We start from the raw sequence: 27,021 nt of genomic DNA, 5'->3' as shown, positions 1-27,021 counted from the left end.
ACAAGAATTAGAAAAACATGGCTGCTTTCTCCAAGAAAATACTTCACACTGTCTATGGGAAATAAAATCATAATTACCTACCGTACTATAGTGAGCAGAGCTGATGATGTAGCATCTGCTATACCTGCCAGGATGGTGCACAATTGGCGGGTGTCATGCACCTCTACTTTTCACTAGAATCAGATGTGCGCTGATCAAGGAATCACAACGTGGCAGAAATGTCATCAGCGCGGCTCATCTCCTGATGCAGGAGTGCCTTCAGACAGTTGTTCCAGATTGATACCTGGGTATTACCATTACCCTCTGTCATTGCTTGCATTAATTCACTTCAATTCTAAGAGTGGTGGACTGCAAAACTCTCCGCACTGTGATGCCAATGATTGCAAGATTCAGCAAAATGTACGGCCATTGGGAGGACTAACCCTTAGTTATTCAACAATTACACTGGTGGGACATAATCTGAGTGTGAAGAGGCATGCACCATTGACAGAGGCCTATGGTAAGACCCAGTTGTTGATTTGTTCAGACATTTCCAGGTGGGGATTTACAAATATTTAAAATGTCAGGAGAATAAATTGGACTCGTTTAATTGCGCAGAGGCAAGCATTGTTATTTATGTATTTACTCTGCTTTATTATAACTAGTGAGAGAGTAAAACTAGGAGCTGGGGGGGGTCCTGAGCTGAGAAAACCCATCCCGTTAATTTCACTCTCTAATAGGATATTTAAAGGAAACCTGCCATCTGATTCATGCTACTTGAACCACAGCAGCATTAGTCAGCCACAGGGTGCATTTTTGCAGCAAAGTATATTTTAAAATGTTGCAGCCTTTCACTGTGTCTTGGCAGGATAGTCAGAGGCTGGTCGCTGGTGTTATTTCCCCACCCTGCTCCATTAAACTGATAGATCTCCCTATATGTGCACGTAGATCAGTGTTCCCAAACTCCGGTCCTCAAGAGCCACCAACAGGTCATGTATTCAGGATTTCCTTAGTATTGCACAGGTGATGGAACTCTTGCCTTTCCAGGTAATGCAACTATCACCTTTGCAATACTAAGGAAATCCTGAAAATATGACCTGTTGGTGACTCTTGAGGACCGAAGTTGGGGAACACAGACATAGAGACTCCTTGGTGTTTATGAATTTTGTGCAGAAATCGTCTTTATTTTTGTCTTTTAACTTTTTCTGTGACTTTTTAATGCAAAAAGTTGCACATTTTTGCCAAATGTTGCAAAACTATTTTTTGCTGTGAGCACAGAACGGCACTATATCTAGTGAGCGGCTCTGCAGGTGGAGTTGTGCTCCTTAATCAGGACAAACCGCAATGATGAAGTATGAACACCTCAAAACGCGTTGACAATTAAAAACGTGTTCATACCATTTTGGTCTCATCGTATACTGGACCTCTGACAGTGCAGATTTATATCCACTTTTCTTTCCAATTTGTACGCCAGAAATTTATTTTGCTATGATACACAGTCACTCCACGGGGTATGATGATGATGGGGACTGGAGTACATATTCATCATTTTGAAAAGTTGTAAAATTTGTTGAATAAGATCAAAATATGGAAACCGTAAACTCTACTTACAATGGCGATCATAACCAAAAAAAAACATGCAAACACATAAAATAGACTTTAGAACAAGTTGCTAATTAAAAGAAGAAACCTGTGTGAATGAAAAAAAGGAGAAAATGCAATAATGAATTGGGACCCAAGTCACTCGCTCGCTTTTCAATGCGTGTTTTCTCTGAAACACCGGAGATTTTCACAGTAAAATTTACACAACTGCAATAATGCACCCAATGTTTGATCCATGGTTCGGGCAGCATGAATCAGATGACAGGTTTCCTGTAAAAATGTAACTTCCCTCCCTTTTAATTAAGTATTATAATAAGAAAGGTCACGAGGTTGTAGAAGTTTTTGCTGTAAAGACACAAGTTTGTAAAGATCACAATGGGTGTTAAAAATTTCTACTTTTACTCCCGTGCGTGACCTAATCAGTTCCATCATTTTAGTTGCCATATCTAATAGTCTCCATCACAATAAAATATGTATACATCATTTGAGAAATATATTCTAAGATGGCAAACATGCATTCAGCTAGTATAAAGCGTGGAGAGAAATAATTGTTTATGGCACACAGTTTAAGCTGTTCTGGTAATCATGTTGAAAAATACAATATTTATTCATTAGATCAAATTTAATGAGGCCTCCTGGCAGTAATTATAAAAATTACTGTAGCAGTAAATTACTAATGAGTTGTGATGTGCTCCCTACCTGTGAGGAAGGACTGGGGGTTGAAAAAGCCTGATATCCAGACGACACTTGGGAGACAAAGATCTTGAGTCCAGGCATCAAGCTCCCGGCAGCGAAGGAGCAGATCACTGTACCTAGAGAGCAAGCAAAAGAGACGCTCAACCCAGCGACAGTTCAGTAACAGCTGGAATCCTGCAGGTTATAGAGCGGATCTTTGTGTTGTAAATGTATCTCTTAGATCATTGAAAACCAAATAAAATATAACACGATGTACTCTACTTGCGTACACAACTGGTGTTACAGAAGACCCAGTAAAAAAAAATATTTTCCATTGATGGGATTTTCTAGGGAATAGAAATGATTATTTTTTAAACAATATTTTTTATTTCTACAGTGCTAACATATTCTATAGCACTTTACAATTTTAGTGAGGACTTGTACAGACGTTATAGAATGACACAGAACTCAGATATCGAAAGTAGAGAGGGTCCTGCTCGCAAGCTTACATTCTATAAATGCACCATGCTGCTTAAAAATAAAGAAAAGAATAATACTTTCCCTTAGGGAACCCCTGCTGCTCTCGTTTCGATATCTACCTGGCTCCTGCTGGTCTGTGTTTCCTGGTCTCAGCCTCAACACATGGAGCAGTAATACAGTCGCCGCTCTGGTCATTGAGGGGCAGAGTGGGCATTTTCGGCTATAACAACTTTACACGAACTGTCTGATCATAAAGTGGCTCTCCAATGTAGGATGCATCATAGATGCCTAATAGGTAGAGGACCGACCTCTGTAATAGAGATGCATCATACTTGCTCAGCTTGTGTTGGCCTTTTTTCAACACAACGATTGGTAGGGATCCCAGAGGAATGACTTCCTCCTGCTAGATATATTTGTATGTATACTACAGCTACGCTATACAGCTGGTGAAATAAGTATTGAACACATCATCAATTTTCTAAATAAATTTATTTCTAAAGGTGCTCTTCACATGAAATTCTCACCAGATGTCGGTAACAACCCATCCAATCCACACAGGCAAAGAAATCAAACCATAGACGTCCATAAATTAAGTGATATAACAAGGACAAAGTATTGAACACGTTCACTGAAATGTATTTAATACTTGGTACAAAAGTGTTTGTTGGTGAAGACAGCTTCAAGACACCTCCTGTGTGGAGAAACTAGTCGCAGGCATTGCTCAGGTGTGATTTTGGCCAATTCTTCCCCACAAACACTCTTCAAATCCTGAAATTTCCGTGGGCTCCTTCTATGAACTCTGAGCTTTAGTTCCTTACATAAATTTTCTATTGGATTCAGGTCGGGTGATTGGCTGGGTCATTCTAGCAGCTTTATTTCTCTGAAACCAATTGAGAGTTTGCTTGGCTGTGTGAAGTGTCCACCCTAATTTCATCTTCATCATCCTGGTAGATGGCATAAGATTTTTTTTTTATCAAGAATGCCTCAGTAAATTTCTCCATTCATCCTTCCTTCAATCATATGAAGTTTGCCATGCTGAAAAACAGCCCCATACCAAGATGTTCCCACCTCCAAACTTCACTGTTAGTATGGTGTTTTGGGGGTGGATGTGCAGTGTCTTTGGCCTCCAAACATGGTGTGTATTATGACATCCAAAGAGTTCAATTTTCGTCTCTTCTGACTAGACTAAATTCTCTCAGTATTTCACAGGCTTGTCTGAATCTTGTTTTTGCTTTTTGCTCAGCAATTAGAGTCTTGCGTGGTGCGCGTACATACAGGCCATAGAGGTTGAGGGCATTACTTATTGTTTTCTTTGAAAAGAAATTCCAGGTATTTCTGTAGCTCTTCTCAGGTGGTCATTGGCTCTTGAACAACTCTTCTGATAATTCGTTTCACTCTTCTGTTAGAAGTCTTGTGGGAGCACCTGGTCATGGCCGGTTTATGGTGAAATGATGTTCTTTCCACTTCTGGATAATGGCCCCGACATTGCTTTCTGGCACTTTCAGTAGTTTTGAAATTCTTATTTTCCAAAATAAAATTGTGAATGTCTTGAGACCGCTCACTGGTTTTACCCATCATGAGATGTTTCTTGTGTGGGACCTTGAAAATGAAACACCTTTCTATAGGCCATCAGTTACACCAGCTGATATAATTTTTCACTAAGTGTAAGGATTGCTTTCTAATTACTGATACATTTCAGCTGGTGTCATGACTTTCCATGGCTTTTTGCTCTACTCTTACTTCATGTGTTCAATTCTTTTTCCCTGCGTTATTTCTCATTATTACACATAAACTTAATTTATAGACATCTATGGTTGATTTTTTTACCTGTGTGGATTGGACGTGTTTTCTATGGGAAATTTCATGTCAATAGCACCTTTACAAATATATTTACTTAAAAAATTGGTGACGTGTTCAATACTTATTTCAGCTGCTTTAAATGTCTATAAGAAAATACATAAATAGCAATGCACAGAAACAATACTGGCATCAGGGCTTATGAGTTTCCATGTTTATTCTCATTATTAAAGGGGATGTCTGGCCTTTTGGTAGAAGTCTGAAGTCACTCGATGTGACAGTAGACTTGTGAATCCTCGCAGTGCATGCACTGTCAGGATTCTCTGATGCTTGGAGCATGCAGGTGAGTGACCGTAAGTATATGATTTGCATGGAAACAATCACATGCCGACTAGACGTGCACAGCCTCCCTCATTCCAAATGTATTGTGCGAAGCTGCACACGTCTAGTTGGAATGTGGCTGAATATATGCAAATCAAATACTTTTGGTCACATGACCACTCACTTCCAGTACCGGTGTCGGAGAATCCACACAGGCAGGATTCACAAGTCTGCTGTCACATGGAGTGACTACAGATTTGTAACCTAAGGCCGGACAACCCTTTAAAGGTGACTTCTATCATATTTTAAAGGGATCCTATCATTAAAAACAATTTTTTTGCAATGTGCTGCCAATCAGTGGAAGTCTGGGTCTTGAAACCCCCACCGATTAGTCACAACACCACTGAGAGCTGCATGCAATGCAAAGAGTGGTAGACTGGCTCAATAGTAAGTTTTTAGGTTCTGTGAAAGTGGTGCATGGGCCAAGAGACTTACTATAGAGCATGCACGCCACTCTGGGCACAGAGTTCATGCACTTGAGAGCATCATTTTGACCAGTCGGTGGAGGTCTGAGGACCCAGAACACCACCTATGAGCAGCACATAGCAGACATTATATCATATACAAAATTGTTTTAAATGATAGGTATCTTTTAATAACAAAGCAATAAATATACAGGTTTTGCCCAAATTTTATGTGTTAGGAAATTACACCTAAGATACTTTAATTACTCCATCAACAATGACAGATAAATAGTCAGAATACCGAAGATTTCTTATGTTAGGAGAAGATGACTTTTCTTGATAGAAAGAAAAATAGCAACTTATCTTTGAAAATCAATGACTCGTTATATATCGCCTGCTGATGACCTCTGTGGCGATGTCAGGAGGAGAGCACTTGTTAATGGAATATAAATGTCACAATGTTGTGTACGGTAAGAAAGACTTTAAAGGGTTCCAAGAAATAGAGATGATGCTGGAAGAAAGGGTGTCAGTCAGCAAGTTGACAAGAATATGGCGAGATATTGCAATGGGTTCTAAGATGTATAAAAAGATAGTGTTTTAAACCCCTAATTTAAAGCAACATGTAGTAGGGCATTTTGCTGTGTAGCAAATGTGACCTACTACACTTAGATGAGGCCATTTCAGGCTGGTGGAGGCTGAATTTAGTGTTCTTCACTGGGATTTCTAACGGAGTGACCAGAAAAATGAGGATATACATTTAATTAGGAAATCGGTTGGATCTGAAAACATTGTAAATATTTATGAGGATTGCCAAGGTGAAACATGGACAAGACAAGCATTGCTCCATCACCTTTTGATTAGGTTCACAGTTGTTTTTTTTAGGATTTTTATAGAGGATCATCTACAGCTACTCTTAGAATACTTTTCTTATTCAATTCAATAGAAAACCAATAGGGATGAGGAAACGTGCTTGGATAAGGTATAATCCGATCATGCTTGTGTGCTAACCGACTGTCTTCGAGCATGCTCGAAAAATATGTCCCCATGGGTTCATGTCTCGCTGATGTTCGACAGACGCAACATATTCATGGTTTGCCTGTTTGCTATGAAATCCATACATGTTTTGTGGCTGTCAACAGCAGTGAGATATGCAGCCGCGGGGACTTGAACATATTATTCGAGCACGCTGAAGATAATCGGTTAGCACCCGAGCACTTGCATAACACTTTATGTGAGCACGTTCGCCCATCACTAAAAACCAACCTTAGGGTATTTTCACACAATGTTTTAAGGAGTATTGTTCTTAGCAAATCCTCCGGAACAACTGCTTTATTAACTCCTAGGAAAACTTAATTCATCGTTATTAGTGATGAGCAAGTATACGCGTTTGCTCGGGTTTACTTAAACATGCTCGGGTGATCTCCGAGTATTTGTTAGTGTTCGGAGATTTAGTTTTACGCAGATGCATGATTTACGGCTGCTGGACAGCTTGAATACATGTGGGGATTCCCTAGCAAACAGGCAACCTCCACATGTACTCAAGCTGGCTAGCAGCTGTAAATCATGCAGCTGCAGTCGACAAAAACTAAATCTTCGAGCACTAACAAATACTCGGAGACCACCTGAGCGTGCTCGGGAAAACATGAGCAACGAGTATACTCGCTCATCACTAATCGTTATGTGAAATCCACTTTGCTGTTCAAATTACGAGTTTTTTTAAACTCTTTTTTTTCTAATGAGGATTTGAAAACTTTGCTGTAGAAAAAAAACTTACGCCACTTTTTTATATAACATAGATTTCCAAATTTTACACTGTGAATTCAAAAGGCTGCAAATCACTGTATGCAAGGAAATGTTTAAAATGCATGCTCAAAATGTCTTCAGAAAAAAATCTTCTTAAAGGCAAAAAAAGGGAGTGAATGCCTCTTGAGAAACTTGACAGATTTTTCCACATCCCAAAAAGTTAATGTGAACTTAGCCTAAAGAGGTATTCTCATCTTGTAGTATTATTTCATATCACTAGAATATGCCACAACCTTACGATCGGTGGGACCGATCTCACTGATCCTGAGAAACAAAAAAAATGAGATCTGTTTAGCATTTCACTTGAACATCTACACCACCTGCCACCCGATGTCCATGCCACTAAAGTGTAGCTCCAGCTGCAGCCTCTTCATTCTGAGGATCAGTAGGGGTCCCGGCAATCAGATTCCATCTTATAAGACCATGATGGCATATTGCTGTGGTGGGAAAACCGATATCGCAGCATTGATATCTTTCACTCCCTGCCTTTGTTGACTTTCACATAAAACTCATGTCTTTGTATATTTCATATCTAGAATACTAGTCAATCACAGGTAAATGTGCAAATAACCTCTCATAAAGCAGATCTGGCCGAGGCATTTACAAGCTGTGTTGATTCTGTAAGACAATATAGCTCTATTCCTCCATATAAACTTCAAAGCTTTAGAAATAAAAGTCTTATTGTTCAGGGTGATGTTACGAACAGGTCACAAGAGTACAAAGTCTTCCATGTTTGTGATAAGATCATGTGCGTAGGCTTTGATTTCTCAAATGTGCTGAATATGTAACTAGGTTCAGACATTGCTGCTGTTCTTCAGACCATTTTTCAGGTGACCTCACTAATTAATTTTACACCTACATGTACAACTAAAGGTCACTATGAATGACACCTGTAGTGTTACATTTCCAGCTTCCATGTATGAAAATTAGACACATGATGAATCTACATTAGAGTTGGAAAAATAAGAGATTTAAGTGACTTAAGCTAGGAGAGTATTTTAAAACTGCCAATTTAGTGGGACATTTTCCTGCAAAGGTGTTGAGGAAAAATACAGAAATCCCCACACTTAGAGCCCCGGATGTTAACAATGAGGTTATTAATGGTTGTCTGAGGAATGTTCTGCCGTGCTCAATGCACCTGGGAAAATCATCAAGATCTACTGATGGCAGCTCCCTTTGCACTTGCTGAATACTAACGTCCCAGATGTGCTCAATGGGAGACAAGTCTTGAGATGCTGAAAGACATAGCACATTTATGCAATGAAAGGCTGCTCACAGTAGCATGAGAAACATGCTGCCTGGTGTTGCTGTGTTGAAATATGGCTTCTGCAACACTTTGGAGAAATGGTAATACGGCTGGTTCCGCGACAAAATCAATGTAATGATGAACTGTTAGTGTACCTGGAATGAAGAGCAGAGGGTCTAGCTGCAATACATTGTGTTACCCAACCCCATAATCAATTGGAGTAGGACTGTTCTAACATTCCTTCATGAAGGCCTCTTCATAGGTCTCCAGAACTATCTGTGGCTATCGCGTTCAAGACAGAATAGGTACTCATCACTAAATAGGATAGACTTCCATTACAGCCTCCATTTCCATCTTGGTTTGCACCATGATACGTTATGAGAGCGGTGGTGTAAAGTCAATGAAGAAACCTTCACAAGGAAACATCACAGTGGTCCTACTCCGAGGATTATGGGGGATAATGTGAGTTGGCCAGACGCTCTTGTCTTCATAACATCACCGTGGTTTGTCCTGATGAAAAAGTTGTATTCTTTGAAACAACAATGCCCAAATAAACCGCATTTCTTTGGATTTCGATCTCCTCATCATTAGTGATGGCAGTACTGGTTAATTCATTCCTCTCCACCAGGTACGGACTGGGCTGAAATTCAGCCATGGCATTTGAAATTACACGGGCCCAAGCTTTCCTCATCCTCAAGCACCAGATGGGACATATTACTAATATTACCTTGCATGGAGGAAAGCAAGGTTTACTACAAGACCAATAGTTCTAATGATACCTCCTTCACAATTCTTAACTGTAGGTGTCTTGAGAACACCGATCTTGTTAACAACATAGTAGACAAGGTGGCCCATGACTAGAGAGGCCCTTCTGGCTTTTGCCAGAATTGAAAGATGGCCAGACCGGCCCTGCTCTCCACGTTCTTATCTTGATCTCTCCTCGTGGGTCTGCAGCTGCCTAAGCTTCATAAGTGGTTATGTACACACAACCCTACCAGGTGAGCACAAATTGTGCAGTGCTATCCTTGTTATATACAGATAAGACCCTATTTCGCTTTGGTTTTTTTTCTTCAGTTTTTCTCGTAACTTGATTTCATTCCAGGTACACTAACAGCTCCATGTTCCATTGATTTGGTGATGCAACCAGTGCTATGGTCATTTCTCCAAAATGTCCCAGGAGCCATTTTAACATGACAGCACCAGGCTGCATGTTGCTCATGCTACTGTGAGCAGCCTGGGTGGACTAAACCTTTTACCATGGCCCGCACCATCTCTAGACTTATCTCCCATCACACACAATTAATCGTCAATTGAAAAGAGAGCTTCCAGCAGCGAATCTTGATGACTTTTGTCCCCAATTGCATTCAGAGTGGCAGAATATTCCTCAAATAACCATTAATAACGTCACTGATAGCAAGCAAGGTGTGCAAGTGCATCTATTAATGGGTGCTGTGCTCATACTTGATACTGAATAAATTGAGATGTTTTGAAAATTTAGTTTCTTTTTTTTATTATTTGCATATCACTAACCTGTCTATGTATCCTGTCATTTCCATAATTACATTACTTTTTCTTCATGGTGTTGTAATTTTGATGTTATGACAAGTAACAGCTTATTTTTAATCCTATAGAGAACATGCGCAAAGTGTGGACTGCAGGCCACTGTCATGGTTGTGGACAGGGTTCCTTCCCTGTCCTCTCAGGGTTAATTTTGTATGGCCTCCTTTTGGTTTGGGGAGGGCTATATTTACCCACCTTCATCTGAGGATCCTTGTCAGTGATACATCTGTTCCAGCTGTGTGTCTGCCCGCCTGGTGTGCTTGCATACTGTGTAGTCTGTTTGCCTTCTCATGTATGATCCGGTCTGTGTTCTCATTCTGTGCATTGCTTTGTGATTCTGTGCTTACTGTCTGTTTCTGGCTCTGACCTTCAGCTTGGTACTCTTACTAATCTCATGTCTGCCCCGTTTGTACTGCACCGCTATCTCCGGCAACCTGACCTTTTGCTACGTCCTGACCACTCTCAGCGTCTCACTCTTTTAGTACTTCATCGACCCCCTGGCTTGACTTCGGCACCTTCAGACTACTCTCTGGTTTCGCCAGTCACCGCCGCTACTCGGCATCTGGCTCCACCTCCGGCCCCTCCCCCGGTGGTCACGTGTTTCAGGTCCTGCGCTCCTGCAGGTAAGCTCACTGCAGCGCTTCCCTCTCACCCCCCTGTCCTTCTGTATCTCGTGCACAGACTCCTGCTGTAAGTCTGCAGCAGGGTTCTTGATATTATCATTGACCTGAACATTTAAACGGGGTTATGTACTTTTTTTCCTTTGGTCATGGATCCGCTGCATGCTCTCTCTGAGCAAGTGAATAGCCTCACTCCAATGATGCAAAAACTATTTGTGGAGCAGCTAACCCTGGCTCAGTCACACCAACAACATCAGAGGGAGGTTGCTGATGCCGTGCGGGGTTCTTTTTCTTCTGGGGCTCGGGATGAGGGTGCCACAGATGTTTCCTTAGTTTCCCCTGAACCACCTGTTAAGTTACCTGACACCTTTTCTGGGGACAAAAAATTATTTGGGGTGTTCAAAGAGGGGTGTAAATTCTTTTTCTCTCTGCGTCTGCACGCCTCTGGGAATGAAAGTCAGAGGGTGGGAATTATTTCTTTATTAAGGGGGAATCCACAGGCTTGGGCCTTTTCTCTCTCTTCCCCTCTGCTCTGGAACATGTCTGTGGATCTGTTTTTTGAGGCTCTTGGGAATATTTATAATGAGCCTGATAGAGTGCGTCTGGCTGAGGACATGGTGATGAGTGTGACACAGAAGAAGCACTCAGCAGAATGGTTTTGTTCTGAGTGCAGATGCTGGGCAGCTGAGATATCCTGGAATGATGCTGCCTTGAGAGGGTTGTTCCACAGAGGCCTGTCCAACCATTTGTAGGACGCAGTGGCGTTGCATCCTCCCCAGGATACCCTGGAGGACGCCATGACACAGGCTGTCTATATGGACAGAATCAGTCCCTGGAGCAAATTCTGAGATGTTTGGATTCTTCCGTACAGGAGGACTAGTGTGATGTGTTACCAGTGGCAGAGTTTGCTTTCAATGGTCGTGTGAGTCAGTCTTCGGGAATGTCTCCCTTCCTGGTCAATTAAGGGTTTAACCCACATTTTGGGGAGTTTTCTCACATAGACTCAGGCTGTCCAGGGGCGGAGGGTACGGTACAACGCTTAAAGACCCTGTGGGTGGAGGTTCAGTGAAACATCACCAAGGCCCAGGCAAGGTTTACATTTTTTGCAGACAAAAGAAGGGGATTGGGTCCCGCGTTCCTTGTGAGTGAGAAGGTGTGGTTATTCACCCGCAATATTAAGCTCAAGGTCCCCTCGGCCAAACTGGGTCCTAAGTTCATTGGCCCATATAAAATTGTGGAGGTCATCCACCTGGTGGCCTACAGGTTACAACTTCCCGCCTCCTTTAAAATATCTAATGTTTTTCACAGGTCCCTTCTGAAACCATTGGGAGTGGTTGAGGAGGACTCCTCGTCTGTCAGTCCTCCTGTATTGGTGGAGGGCCATCTGAAATATGAGGTGGGATGCATCGTTGATTCTCGGTGGGTGCGCCGGAATCTGCAGTATTTGGTGCACTGGAAGGGGTATGGTCCGGAGGATCGGTCTTGGGTCTCGGCCGGTTCAGTGCATGCCGACCGGTTGGTTCAAGCTTTTCATGCCAGGCTAGGGTCATTATAAAAAATAATTAATTATTATTATAATAATAATAATAATAATATGGGGCTCATACTGTATATAAAAGGTTATGTAGGGGCTCATACTGTATATAGGAGGCTATGTGGGAGCTCTTACTGTATATAGGGGGCTCTGTGTGAGCTCATACTTTATATAGGAGGGCTGTGTGTGGGCTCACAGTATATAGGGGATGTCAGCACACTTAATTCTGCTCAATATTAAGTGATACAATTAATATTAATATAAAATAATTATATTCTATATGTCAATATTAATATTGAGCAGAATTAATTTCAGCCTTTTGGTTCGGCCCTCCACAACAGTCAAGGTCTCTCATATGGCCCCTTGGAAAAATTAATTGCCCACCCCTGCTATAGAGCGTCTCTGAGAAGAGAAGCTTTGCTGTCCGCATGGGCCAGTTTTCCTGTTGAACAAATGCTCCAATTCATTATGTTATGTTCTCTCTCTCTCCCATCCCCACTTTTAATTCATCATTTGCTCTCCCCCACACTCAATCCATCATCATTTGATGTTCTCCACCCTCAATTCATCCCCACACCCTCAACTCATCATTATTTGCTCTCCCCACCCCGCACCTTCAAGTCATCATTTGCTTTCCACACCCACACCTTCAATTCATCATTTTCTATCCCCCGTTCCCCACCCTCAATTCATCATTCACTGTCCCTCACACTCAATTCATCATTTCTGTTTCTCCACCCCCAATTCATCATTATTTTTGCTCCCCCACCTCAATACAACATCATTCACTGTCCCCAGTCGCACACCCTCAATTCATCACTATTTGCTCCCCCCAAGCCAATTTAATCAATTTTATTTTAAAGAAGTTTTTCATACTTAGTACCTTTCATACGATCCCCTGCAGCTCCACTTCTGGACTGGTATCATGGCGAGTGGTGCGCTTACATGCCAGCGCATATGCATTGTATACACGCCGTTAGCAGATTGTCACAGAAGAGGAGGGACTCCCTTGAAGCTGCACTGTCATGGATCTCCAAGCCGGCTTCATGTGCACCACCGATAACGGTGGTCGGGAGTACAATACTTTATTACTCTCTGGGGCCAGGTGAGATGAAGCATAAGAGGGGGGCGGGGACTTAGTTTTGGTCTCTTTCTGTACTTCTGTTGACCGGGCCCCATACACCAGTGAGGGCAGTAATGCCCTGATGGCGGCCCTACACATGTAGATATTATATTTTTATTGAAGCTGTTCACACAAGCCAAAGACAGACAAAGAAATACAATAAACTCTAACTAGTTTCACAACCTGGTTAGAATTAAATGCATAATATGTATCTTGTATCTGCATTTTTAGTCATTAATCCTATAAAGGAATCAGCGTATTCTGTGTAAAATGTAAGAAATATTTTTAGATAAAAACGTTAAAAAAACCCTCATTATATTAATGTATGTTGAATAAGAATTTTGTCTTCCCTTCTCCAGTGGCTTGATTTTTTTCCTCCTCTTTCCCCTTGAAGGATGATTCGACAGGTACTTGTTCATGTTAGTTAACCTACTATGTAAATGGATTTATGTTGATTTTATTATGGGGGAGAACCACACCGAACAACTATACAGTATATAAAAACATGTAATTTGTGAGCGCATACAGCCTTCCCAGTGAGTTAGAACAACAAATTGGCACTTTTACATTTTTTTGGTCTGTAGTTACATTTTCATTTCCACGAGAATTTGTTTTAAATCAGTATAATTTTCCACACAATTACAGTACAGATAATCTTTAGTGCATTTTAGATGGATCCATTTTAAGATATGGAATTCAATGAATCGCTTTTGAAAATATTGTCTAAAACCAGAGTGCAGACAATGGGAAAGCAAGATAAATTCTAACGTCATTATGTGCAATAGAAATAGTGCTCATTTAAAATCAATTTCAATAAAACATTAAGGACTGAACTCTAAGTGGATGAAAAGAGGGAAAAGCCAGCAAACAAATTGTCGATAATGCTTTTTTCCCCTCCGGTATTGCAACTTATAAAAAAATATACTCATTTTACCCGACTTCTGTATGTGTGATACTATCCTACCAGTCAAGTAGAGAGAAAAATTATCTAGATTTTCCATTACACGCAGCCTCTTTGGTTCTTTAGATGCCACTTCTTCTTTAATAACATCACTTTGTTATGACTACATAAAAATGTAAAATTTCCTGTAGTCATCCTGTTCAGTTCTAAAAGCAAATCCATACATATCAATATTTTTGCTATTAGAGGATAGAGCTTATTATGCTGAAGAGCACAAACTATTGGACAGCTTTGATGACGGGTTGTGAATTGCATGGTTCTCAGATTGTGAAAGGCAAAATTACATAATATGCATAACAGTATTAAAAAAACTAATGTATGTGTATGCAGGGCTTCTGTAGCTCAACCATTGAACAGTAGACTATTATTGAGATGTTTCAGCTATCCATACATTTTGGGTTCGGTATGTCAAGTTTAGTTTACACAAAATTCTTTGAGGAGGTTTTTTTTAGTGGATCCATACCAAAATCCTCCTTAAAAATGCTTGGAAAAAACTCGTCCTATTCATCTTAATGGGAAATCCATTTCTGTTCATATCAGGTGTTTTTTAAATTTTTTTTTTCCTGAATAAGGTTTGGAACAAACATGTTGCTTCTTTTTAAAGCTGATCGTACTGGAAGCCATTCCATTTTTTTTAACAGCCTTTGGCTTTATCTCGAGCCATGTTGACTTGATGGATGGACGATCTGTAGAAAGATTGATCTTGTGCAAGTCTAAATAGGTCCACCAGGATCTTCTGCGCCATTATTTTGATAGTATGAAGCCATCGGGTTTCTGGTCTTCCTCTTCACCTTGTTCCTTCTGTTCCTTCTCCAGTGATTGCTCTCTTCGTATGATGTGTTCAAAGTAGGCAAGTCATAGCTTAATGATCCTTGCTTCGAGTGACATGTCTGGCTTGATTTGTTCCAAAACTGATTTGGAACAAATTAGGCACTGTCAAATAGAAAGGTTGCAAACTACACTTAAGAAAAAAAAACTTAAAAAGCTCTTTAAAACCACTTTAGGCAAAAAATAATCTCCCCAAAAAATGAATGTCTCGTAAAGCAGTTTCCTCTTTAAAAACTATTATTTTTGAATGTCGCAAGAATTCTATGAGAACATAGTCTTATGCTACTTTCACACTAGCGTCGTGCACTGCACGTCGCAATGCGTCGTTGTGGAGAAAAAACGCATCCTGCAAAGTTGTCTGCAGGATGCGTTTTTTCTCCATAGACTTTTATTAGCGACGCATTGCGACGCAGTGCCACACGTCGCAACCGTCGTGCGACGGTTGCGCCATGTTCTGGCACACCGCCGCCATAAAAAAAACGTTACATGTAACTTTTTTTGTGCGTCGGGACCTCCATTTTCGACCGCGCATGCGCAGCCGAAACTCGGCCCCCTCCTCCCCGGACCTTGCAATGGGGCAGCGGAAGCGTCTTAAGACTGCTTCCGCTGCCCACGTCGGGCATTTTTGTCACAGTAAGCGTCGGTACGTCGGGCCGACGCTAGTGTGAAAGAGGCCTTACATGCCAATGATCTATGTGACTGGCTGATTATGTACTATATAGGTTGAGTGAGATGTTCTTTGTCCATGGCTCGCCACCTTGGTTATTGAACTCTTGAACGGGAGACCGCACTGTGTGATTTCCATATCTTTATAAGTAACATGGCCGAACTGGTCTGTACAAGAGCACAGTTTTCCAGCATGGTCACCACTGGGAGCCAAGAATATTTTTAGGGCCCTACTTATCAAGCTCACCACTTATAGCTTTCACCAAAGTTTCTCCACTGTGGAAAGTGTTTGTATACAGACCTCATACAGAAAGGTGTCAGCTTTACTCTCAGCAGAGGAATCAACATTGAGCTTTCTGTTAGTACATTCAAAAACTATGTTACGTTGTATTAATCAGGTAAAACTACAGTCAGTGAATGGATTTTCCCAGAAAATGAAGAAGCATCCTTACCACTGAGCCAGGTTGTATGTTGATGGATAAGCCAGCTTCATCCAAGTGTCAGGTACATTATCAAAAAATAGGGCTGACTGCAGTTGCTCCATTTCGGAAGAGATTGCTAACTCACCCTAACAAAAGAAAACATTAGTGAGCCATTTGCTTTTTAGATAGTGGCTGTGAAAAGATGACACGATAAATGCTAAAGAGCCCGCTTTTGCCTCCCACCGAAATACACAAGGTGCAGCAACTTGACGCCTGAACATTGCAGAAGCCTCAGCTTTCACCAGATGCATAACTCATTTACTAAAAGGAATATTAGATAGTAACAATAACTTAAGTACTTCAGGTTTTGTGTCTGCAATGTGCTGCAAAAGACAATAAATTAAACATGTTTTTCTGCATAATTTTGCTTTCAGAAGCTTAAAAATCTCACTTATATGGGGAAAAGAAATCAGATGAAAAGCAATATTTGGTTTTAGCTCATTCTTTTTTACTTGTAATATTTTCATTGGGTTTTAACAACAGCGATATGAAAACAGAACATTCCAGTTACGTTCAATAATAAAGCAGTTGACGGTTGTTACTATTAAGTTATCGTTAAACATTAGAATATAGTTATAACCATCTTGATGAGGTATTAATATAAGTTCTTATATGAACCAAATAATTATACGTGTACTAGAGGAGTGTAAAGAAGGAAAGAGGGAGGAAAGAGAAAGAATGGGAAGGAAAAGGAGGTAGTGGGGAACAAAAAAGAAAAAGAAAAAACAAGCCACGACTTATTGAACCCAGCACTTCAGAGGAAACTACATCTACAATAACACTCTATTTTATCCCTTCAACCACGGGTGATTTTTCGTTTTCGTTTTTTCCTCTCTTTCTTCCAAGAGTGAGAACTTTTTTTTATTTTTCCAGCCATATAACCAGATGAGGGCTTGTTTTTTTGTGGACAAATTTGTACTTCTGAATGACACCATTCATTCCGCCATATAGTGTACTAGTTAAGGGGGGGGAAAATTCCAAGGGCGATGAAATTGTAAAAAAAAAAGTGCAATTCCACAATGGATTTTAGGTCTTTTTTTAGTTACCGTGTTCAATATATTGTAAAACTGTCCTGGCAATATGATATCCCAGATCAGTACAAGTACGCAGGTACCAAACATGTATAGTTTTCTTTTTCACGTGATGGGCATGTGATGGGCGCGATCAATGTCACGCTTCCTGTCTGCACGTGTTAAATGCAGCTGTCGGGGATTGACAGCAGCATTTAGCTGGTCAACAGACGCGGGTGGGAATATTGTAATAAAGGGTCATCTTGGTTTTTCAGTAATCCATAGGGATTACATTAATATCAATCATAGCCAGCACCATGGGAGCAGGAGTGTAACAGGGAACTATGGGGCCCTGGGAAAAAACAAGGATTTGTGCCCCAGTCCATCGAAATACCCTTCAGCAGGATGTATGTCCATGACACATGGAGAAAAATAAAATAAGCTTTCCATTTTTGATTCCTGTTCTCCGTCTCTTAGTGATCTACATTCAATTCAATACTTCCATCATGCCTATGAGTAATCTTAGACTCTATAGCAATTGAGTCCATCAATATACTGGTTATTCTACCCATGTTTGATGGCCTATAGCCCAACCATGTCTGTGAGATAACAGAAGTCTCACTGAGTTCTCCGCCTTCCTTACCGTCCTTGGTTATTTTTGTCACTCCTTTCTACTTGAAAGGTGCTATCTCACAACAGACAGTTATGGCATATCTACAGGATATGTCACAGAAATATCTAACAGATGTGGGTCCGGCCGAGAAGCAGACACAGACAGAAAAGGGCCCCTTTCCAAGAACAATATATGGGCTCTTTTCAGTCCAATTGCTCATGATAATGCACAATTCCACCTGTGCAGCTACACCAGTCGTACTGTATGTCCACCCTTTGTCCTACCTTCAAGACCTGCACCTATCACCAAAACAGTTCAGTTCATCCCCCATTTCGACTGGTGCTCAGTGAGTGGAAAGGTGGGAGGCATGGCACCAGCTCTCTCCATTTAGTGCTATGGCAGTTCCGAATACAAGAGTAGGAGCGAGGGACCCCCATCCTGGAGACAATAGATGGGACCTGCTTCTATTAGACATTTATGTCAAATCCAGTGGATATACCATCCATATCTGTCATGAGACAACCCCTTGCTCATTATCAACTTCCTCTCCATTTAAACCCAACCTCAGTGTGTTTATGTACTTAAAGACGAACGGAGGCCTCGAGACCTCCATTCCAGTGAACACTGGAGGTCCCCGCAAGCAAACCTTTATCACCAGTTTGGTGCATATGTGATAGATTTACTTGGCTGTAAAAAAAAAAAAAAACGTTTTCAATGAAAATATGTTACTCCTACATTACTTAAAATTCCAGGTTTATTTTTGTTCTGCACATATATTTATAATGATGTATTTCTAATTTAATTACAATAGATTTCACACACACAATACTTAGGAAGAATGCCTAAACATATTTTTACTTCTCCTTTCTAAATTATTTGCACGGTATATTGTTGGAAAACACTAGTTCTCCATTTGCAAACAGCACAGTCACAGCTTGAAGTGTAAGTCTTAACACTTGTCTATCAATATGCCAAAAAAAAGACACTGATCTTGCAAGGACCACATCTAGAGCGGAGTAGCTAAGTCTAGTCTCTATGGGACTCATTTAGCTATCTCCGGCTGTACAAGCATCGTAAGTATTTTCCTTCTGTAGACTTCGGCAAAAATGGAATTCACAGATAGTGTTATTCGGCAGATGGATCATTGTCGCTTCCGAATTATCCAACATCTTAATATGCAGGAATGTAAGTCAAGTAAATGTTTAGCTGATGACCTAAAAAAAAGGTGATTGTTTTAAAGGAAAATTTAATCTTAAAAAAAAAAAGGAAACAAAGGAATTTTATATTCTTGATGAAAATAGAAATTTGGCAGTGTAAGATTCTGTAAAAACTTTACAAATCTTGGATGCTTTGAAAGATCTACAAAATCTGTGAACTAATGAGGTTTGTGGCATTAATCGGTCAGAAAGGACTAATAATTTTGTACTATAAGGTTCTCCTAGACATTGAGCAGGATTTATAAATCAGTTCAATGACTGCAAGCAGAAATCTTAAAAAATCCTATGAGTAATAGATTCACACTGTATAGGTAAACAGTGGAAAATCCTTTATCATGTAGTGAATAGTCTTAGTTTCCTTAAAGGGAAGGTGCCACCAGTTTTCCTGTAGTTTGTTTTTTTGTGAAATTAAGCTTAAAATAGTAAATAAAATGTATTAATGCAATGTTTGCACTGTTTGCAAACATTTCTATATGAAAAATATTATATATTTTCTTACAAATATATATATTGACCACTAGGGGGAGCATTTTCCGTTTTAGACCTCAAGCAGCTATAGTAAGACTTACCAGCTTTACTGTTAGCTGGAAAATCTGGGCAGTAACTGCTGACATCAGCATTTCCCTCCCCTTTTGGGTGGTCTAATATCCCTGGGGCAGAATGAAGAGCAGCATCACAGGGCAGAGCCATTTTGTGTGTGACTGCCCTGTGATCTGCTATCACCAGCAGTTAGTGCATCAGAAGCACAGTTAGTTTATGTGGTGTGTATGGAGCAGCATTGTCTGTGCAGAGCTGTCTGTGACTCATCCCTCAGTAATAAGAAGGAGCTCCAGGTCTGCAGTGAATGGCCAGGCATTGTGGAGGGAGGGGAGAGATACATTGTATGGCAGAGACAGGTATCAGGTGTCACCTCTCTGCAGGCTGTGAATGCAGCTTAATGGAGTGAATGGAGCTCCTGTGATAGAGAGTAAGTGGAGCTGGGCAGAGAGCACTGGGCTATAATAAAATGGCTGCTAGTCACACCTACAGCAGTGAGTTGTGCAGCCCACAGAGGCGTGCCCAGCTCACTGCTAACGCCTCTCCAATGTTATAGATAGGGTCCTCGCCGGTCTATTATCTCCTATGTCCATGGGGTGCTGTAAAATGACACTGTTAGTGCCCTGCTACTGCTGCAAAACCAAGATGTCAGCCCCCAGTTCCTTCTTTAAACACATATAACACACGAAATCTGTTTCACATGCATTTAAAACTTGGTTATAGCAGCATGTTATGCTACATTACAGTGATTTATTAATAATCTACAAACGCGGTACCTTACCTTTAAAGGGAACCTGTCACCTGAATTTGGCGGGACAGGTTTGTTGTCATATGGGCGGAGTTTTCGGGTGTTTCAGGTGTTTGATTCACCCTTTCCTTACCCGCTGGCTGCATGCTGGCTGCAATATTTGATTGATGTTCATGCTGTGTCCTCCGTAGTCACGCCTGTGCAAGGCAATCTTGCCTTCCGCACGTGCAGTATGCTTTGCCCAACTGTGGGCAAAGCCGAAAAGCATTAGTGAGCATGCGCCGGTGCACTATGTCCCGGAACACAGCTAAATACTTCCGGGACATAGTGCGCCGGCGCATGCGCACTAATGCTTTTCGGCTTTGCCCGCAGTTGGGCAAAGCATACTGTGCGTGCGCAAGGCAAGATTGCCTTGCACAGGCGTGACTACGGAGGACACAGCATGAACATCAATCAAATATTGCGGCCAGCATGCAGCCAGCGGGCAAGGAAAGGGTGAATCAAACACCCGAAAACCACGCCCATTTGACCGCAAACCTGTCCCGCCAAATTCAGGTGACATGTTACCTTTAAAGAATAATATGCGAGAGGATCCTTATAAAAGAAAACCAAGAAAGAAGTGCTATTACCCTCCATCGCTAAAATGGTCAAGTCCGAGACCAAAATTAATGACATTTCCACCAATCAGGCACCTTACCACTGAGGCCACTAACTAGCTCAGGTACATATGACTGATGGACTGGATATCACATCAGGTCCCAGTGGAAACCACCATAGTGACATTGAAGGGCGGAGGCTGGGATGAAGAAGATGTTGTGGCAATAGGTGTGTTGTGACGATGCTGCTGAGTTTTATATATTTATGTGTGATAAAGTTATGTTATATTTTATCCCTATGGCCGGTGTTGCATATTTGGTTCTCCTACAGGCTATGAGTATGGCCGTCCATGGGAATGTGGGAGGTCTGTCCACTAAAGGAACCATACACTATGCAATAGATAGGGATATAGCTATCTTTAATAGTGTTGGGATTAGCCCACAGTTTGGGAGGGGTTAAATGAGTTTTGTAGAAAATGTTTCCGGGCTACAATTATTTAGAGACCGTCAGTCAGACAGTCTAGTCAGAGTCTAAGACTCAGAAAGTGCAAGTTCTTGGTGAAGTGTGGAGCAAGGCTAAACATAGCAGAGTTAGCAGGTTCTAGTGCAGCTAAGCTGCCGCAGAAGGGAACAGGTCCAGTTAGTATTAGTTTCCTAGAAGAATGACGGCACAGCTTTGGTCACATCTGGACACCGGGACAGTCTTGAACCTAAGGTTCGGAAGAGGTATAGAGAGTCTTTCCTCTGTCTCCCTGATGAAGAAGATGTCAGCCGGGTTGCAGAGTGAGGTGAAGATGGTGAGTCTCAGGACAGGACGGGGACAAGGACTGATGGATCACACAACCAAGGGAACATCACTAACAAGAGACTTTGTCTTAATCTGTATGCTGCAGCCACGTGTAAATTATTTGCACAGTAAAGTCGAACCTGTTAACCAGGACCCAAGGTCTTCTGTCTTGTTTGTAGCCAAGCACCGGTCACGAAACAAAAGTGAATAAAGAACATACTCCATCACACCACTCACTCCACCAAACATCCATTAAGAAGTGGGGTTGCGGGGCAATCAGAACTCAGTTCTGGCCCACAGCAAACACATACATGTGTGCCCCGGCCCCGCTTCAACAGTACAGGAGCTGCCAGTGATAATATTGGTAAATAACTCATTTCTTTATTTTATAATACTTAACCCTTAGCTATGCTATGGCAACTTTTTAAAAGGCCTGAAAACCCATTTAATAAAGAAGTTTTACTATAATGTGATGATTTCACTACTAATATTTCATATCATTGGTATTACATGTATCTAATTTCAATCTATACACTTGAGAAGGGGGCTGGCTTAGCTCTTGAAATTTGAAAATTACCCCGCTATACAGTATTTGGTCAAATATTTAATTTACTCCCCCGTAATGGGATAGCTGAAACTTCTTCTCTTTGGTGCAGCTGTGATGTTAGGAGGTATGGATGATGTTGCTACTCATAAATGATTTTCCAGACTTGCGTCTATCTGGAGAGCAGGCAACTGTGATGATTAGTTTTGTAAAGAAATAACTTGCAGCAGTAAGTCATACTGAATAAAGATGTATATTACACCTCAGGTCTCTCACAGTGGGAAATTCATCACTGCTCACGTTACATTTATAGAACTCAAAACAGTGCGAGGTCTGCTGTGTACATCACATAGGAGACACCGAGACTGCTCCATACACATCACATAGGAGACACCAAGACTGCTGTATATATATTACATAGGAGACACCTAGACTGTTGTATACACATCACATAGGATACAACGAGACTTCTATATACACATCACATAGGAGACACAGAAACTGCTGTCTACACATCACATCAGAGACACTGAGACTCCTGTATATACATCACATAGGAGACACCAAGACTGCTGTATACACATCATAGGAGACAAAAGGCTGTGGTACAGATGTCACAGGAGATGCTGGGGCTGCGGTATGAACATCACAGGAGATGCTGGGATGCTATATACATTACAGGAGATGCTGGGACTTCAGTGTAGAGAACACAGGAGATGCTTGGGCTGTGGTCTTTCTCTGTAGGATGTGATTGCATTGCGCACTATCTCCGCCCACCGAACATATCCAGACACTGTCACTAGATACCTTTCATTGCACTCACACGCAGTGTTCAGTAGAGACGCTGAGTGCGCATGCTCGCAGAGCAAGAAGAAATTGTCGAAACGCAGCCTGAGCACGGTGATCCCTTGGAATCTGTCTAGGAGCCGGAGAAAAGGTTTTCGCAGGCTTTCAAGGGCCCATGAACCTGAGGTTCCCCACCCCTGCCATAGAGGTTTAGGACAAAGCCGTAAACTCACAAATTGATGATAAAATGCAGCTAATATATTATCCACAATTCTATATGTGGCGCCCAAACACTATGTACCTTAAGACCAAGATCCAGCTCCTTTAGAGAACGTCTGATTTCATGAAGGAGGAGATTCATTCTCTCACATTCTTGAAAGCACACAAGGATGTATGGAGACCGGTCCGCTGTCTTTGAGGTTATATCTGCCATGTTATATCCTTCAGGGAGTTTATCCAGGATGTCATCCAGGAAAGCTTTAACCTTGGGAAGAACAAAAAAATATCATAATTATGCCACTTGTAGTACTTATACCTTTTAACAGAAGTTCTATACAATAATAATCGACATTGATACATGTGATAAGATAGTTATGAATACAATTGGAGAGGGTTAATAATAAAACAGATAAGAAATGCACAGACATTTACAGTGTCGGACTGGGGTGCCAAGGACCCACCAGCAACAAATTTCACGGTCCCACTTTTGAGCTACATGTAAATGTGACCTTATCCTCAATCACAAATGTATCTAACAATGAACTAGGTAGATTGATAAATGAATAAGATGCCGCCTCTGTCTGTACACATAGTGATTCAAGTGTATTGTGCCAAGAAAATGGTGACCCACTCTTGTACAGTGGCCCACCGGAGGATTCTCCTGTTCTCCTGCCGGCCAGTCCAAGCCTTGACATGTACGTGTCGGATACACACAGTACACATGTGTACCTAAAGCTGGAAGGGTCCTATGGAAAAACTGTGCACGTCTTCTAGTAATGGATCACAAACCTGCACACGCTTGCACTTGTTTGCCTCCACGGCACACACACTTGCTTACGCATCTCTACTTTTAGGAATATCTATTATTTATAGTCACACTTCTAATGAGAGTGCTATCAGCTTGGAGGTCATCTGGTAGAACAGAAAAGGTTGTCGCTCCGGGGAATTCAGGGGAAGTAATGTCTATGAGTTTATTCCTACCAACACATAAATTCCCTGGAGTACACCATAAAATCTGCACTACTGGGCTGCGCACAGCTTATATGTGTATGAACCGTAGTCCAATAATATACTTATTAGGAGTATGTTACAGGATTCCTATGGATATGTTTAATGCTAATTCCATTATGGTCAATCAGTAACATTTAGCTGGAAAATTTACATAGAAAATAGGCAAAATAAATAGAGCATCTTCTAAACACGTTAATGAGTAACAGAGGCTCCTGCCTGGGATCATCCTTAGATCACAATGATGCTCTTCATTAAACTCTCCACTTTTAATGAGTTTCCTTCACTACGGAAGAAAGGTCTGAGATTTTTTTTTTATTTATCCTTTGGGATTTTAACTGAAAGGCGATACCTGCACTCGAATTCTACCTTTTCAAGTGACTATAATGAGCAAATACAACAATTACAAGATATAATATAATATGAACGCATGCACAGAAAAAAAAATACAATGTGGGAAGTTTTTTTATATCACAATCTTTACTCTGACAGATAATATTTGTTGATTTTTTTGTAGCCAGTAATGTATCCTGGGATATTTTAAAAAACTTATGTTTAGTATAAAATTAAAAAATAAATTTATATACAAATGTTTCTGAAAATATTTTCAATATATATTTTATGATGTCATCACTAGCAAGATCAGGCGAGTTTTAAGTGAGATAATATTAAAAATAATCTGTCACTAGGTTTTTCCTACCCCATCTGTGAGCAGCATGATGTAGGAACAGAGACCCTGATTCCAGTGATGTGTCACTTACTGGGCTGCTTGCTGTAGTTTTAATAAAATCACTGATTGATCTGCTGCAGATCTAGCAGTTCTCTGAATGATGAGACCTGTAAAACCCCGCCCACACCACTGATTGCCAACTTTCTGTGTACACTGTGCATAGGCAGTAAGCTGCCAATCAGTGATGGAGGCAGGATTATACAGAGCTCATGAATATGGAGGACTACGTGGCAGCAGGTTTATTAGTCCTCTAGTGATAATCTCCTGCTGATAAAACTGTGATTTGATCAAAAGAACAGCAAACAGCCCAATATACGTGACACATCACTGGAATCGGGGTTTCCGTCCCTACAGTATTCTGCTCTCAGATCAGGTGGCAGATTCTCTTTAAGGAGGTTTCTGACTGCACTGGCAGAGCCACTGAGCCTGGTGATTGGCTGCAGCGGTCACATGCTCTGTAGTTATAATGTCAGCACTGCAGCCTGTCCACAAAAAAACGTGCATTGCAGTAACTGAGATCCAGCACTGGACCTGGAAAGGGTGAGAAACATCCGAGTTTATTATTTTAACCTAACAAGGGTCACGGAAATAAAAAAAAAATGCATGTAAATTGTTTCTACATTTTAAAGTATTTTTTTTCTTTCCGCATAGAATCCAAAGGGGAGTTTATTTTCTGCATCAATAACAGATGTGCAAATGTTGCATTTTGATGGTGATGTTACAAGAACAGAACGAGTTGTCAAAAAAATGTACCAAAACACAGATTCACATCAGTAAAAATATATAAAAATCAATGATAAAGGATTTGGGAATAAATCATGAATTTTCATTCATTTTATAATTATATATGTATAAAAAAAAACATTAAAAATGCATTGTGTGCACTGAGCCTTAAAAATTGATTGGGAGCGGACAGACAGACTTCAAATCATTTTCGTTAATCAGTTTTATGAAATTGAGTCCTTATGAGAGGACTCGTGTATACACATAGCATGTGTTGCATTAAAAACATGCCAAAAAAGTGCATCAAATTCCTGCCCAATAAATAAACAGAAACCTGAGATGATATTCCATGCGAAGATCACACACAAAAGTGTCAGTCTTATCCAGTACATGCTCGGAATAACGACACTAACCTTCTCCTCCTCGGTCTGAGGTGCTCCTTCCCCGTTTATAGAATCTCGTGACTGTAATTCTAACAATGTACGGAAGAGATTGTCTGAAGTCACAGTTAAGAATTCAATTTCTGCGTTGGGGTGGAGGCCATAATGGACGGGGCTCTCGGGTGGCAACATCTCATCAATGTATCTATGGTAGCCTTGATAGTCAAGGTTAGAGGGTATCACAAATCCAGGAGCTAAGGCGAGTTTCCTATCAAACTGGAGAAAAAAAGAGAACATTGGATGTAATCATCATAACAGAAAAGACTTCACACTGAACCTCCCGGGGATATTGGTAGAAAGTCGGGGAAAATTACCATCAGTGACATTATTTCAAGAAAAGTGTCCAGACTGTGTCGGCAGATATCATGGGTTGCCATCCTTTCTATAGAGTTTTTATTTTCCATGTTTGTTTTTATTCTCCTCCTTCAGACCACTGGAGACCCTCAGATTTGTGATATAACAGAGTTTCATTGAATATGACAGAAAACAGAAATAATCCTTCCTAGCAGGGTGGCTACAGATCCAAGTTTCCTGTGCTTTGACCAGCGGGATCTCTGTCCTTAATTCTCTTGTCCCTGCAATTCTTTTCAGTCATTGTTACAAGAGATCAAGAGAACGTCTGGCTCGGCACACGCTGCTTCTATTGCTCTGTACAGCAAGTTTGACTAACTTACAGCATGAATAATATTAAGGGTCAAGTATTTTAAGGCTTAAAATATGAGGCTGGAAAGATACGATGGAACATAAAGCTACAGTGTATGCGGCGCTGTAAATCTCATCAAAGGAGAAAATAGTTCTGTAGGATGATCTTCAGTCTCCGGAATGATGGCTTGGAATTGGCAGGGGGAGGGGGTGTCTGATTGCTTATACTTTTTTTTTCTCAGATCCCTAAAATAAGACTATTTTGGAAAGATACAAGTGT

General features: G+C 41.0%; 1 protein-coding gene across 1 annotated transcript in view; it reads right to left on the bottom strand.

Moving 5' to 3' along the window:
* Positions 1-27,021, bottom strand: part of LOC143784436 (dynein axonemal heavy chain 11-like) — a 248,080-nt gene that overhangs the window by 6,552 nt on the left and 214,507 nt on the right. The window contains exons 43-46 of the mRNA XM_077272673.1: positions 26,073-26,315; positions 23,281-23,463; positions 16,112-16,227; positions 2,281-2,393 (exon numbers count right to left, since the gene is read on the bottom strand). Of these exons, the coding sequence (XP_077128788.1) occupies positions 2,281-2,393; positions 16,112-16,227; positions 23,281-23,463; positions 26,073-26,315 (655 nt within the window). The remainder of the gene's footprint in view (positions 1-2,280; positions 2,394-16,111; positions 16,228-23,280; positions 23,464-26,072; positions 26,316-27,021) is intronic.

The sequence above is a fragment of the Ranitomeya variabilis genome, chromosome 7 (assembly GCF_051348905.1).
Source record: "Ranitomeya variabilis isolate aRanVar5 chromosome 7, aRanVar5.hap1, whole genome shotgun sequence".
NCBI classification, from domain to species: Eukaryota; Metazoa; Chordata; class Amphibia; order Anura; family Dendrobatidae; genus Ranitomeya; species Ranitomeya variabilis.
This window is presented reverse-complemented; position numbering and strand designations above follow the sequence as displayed.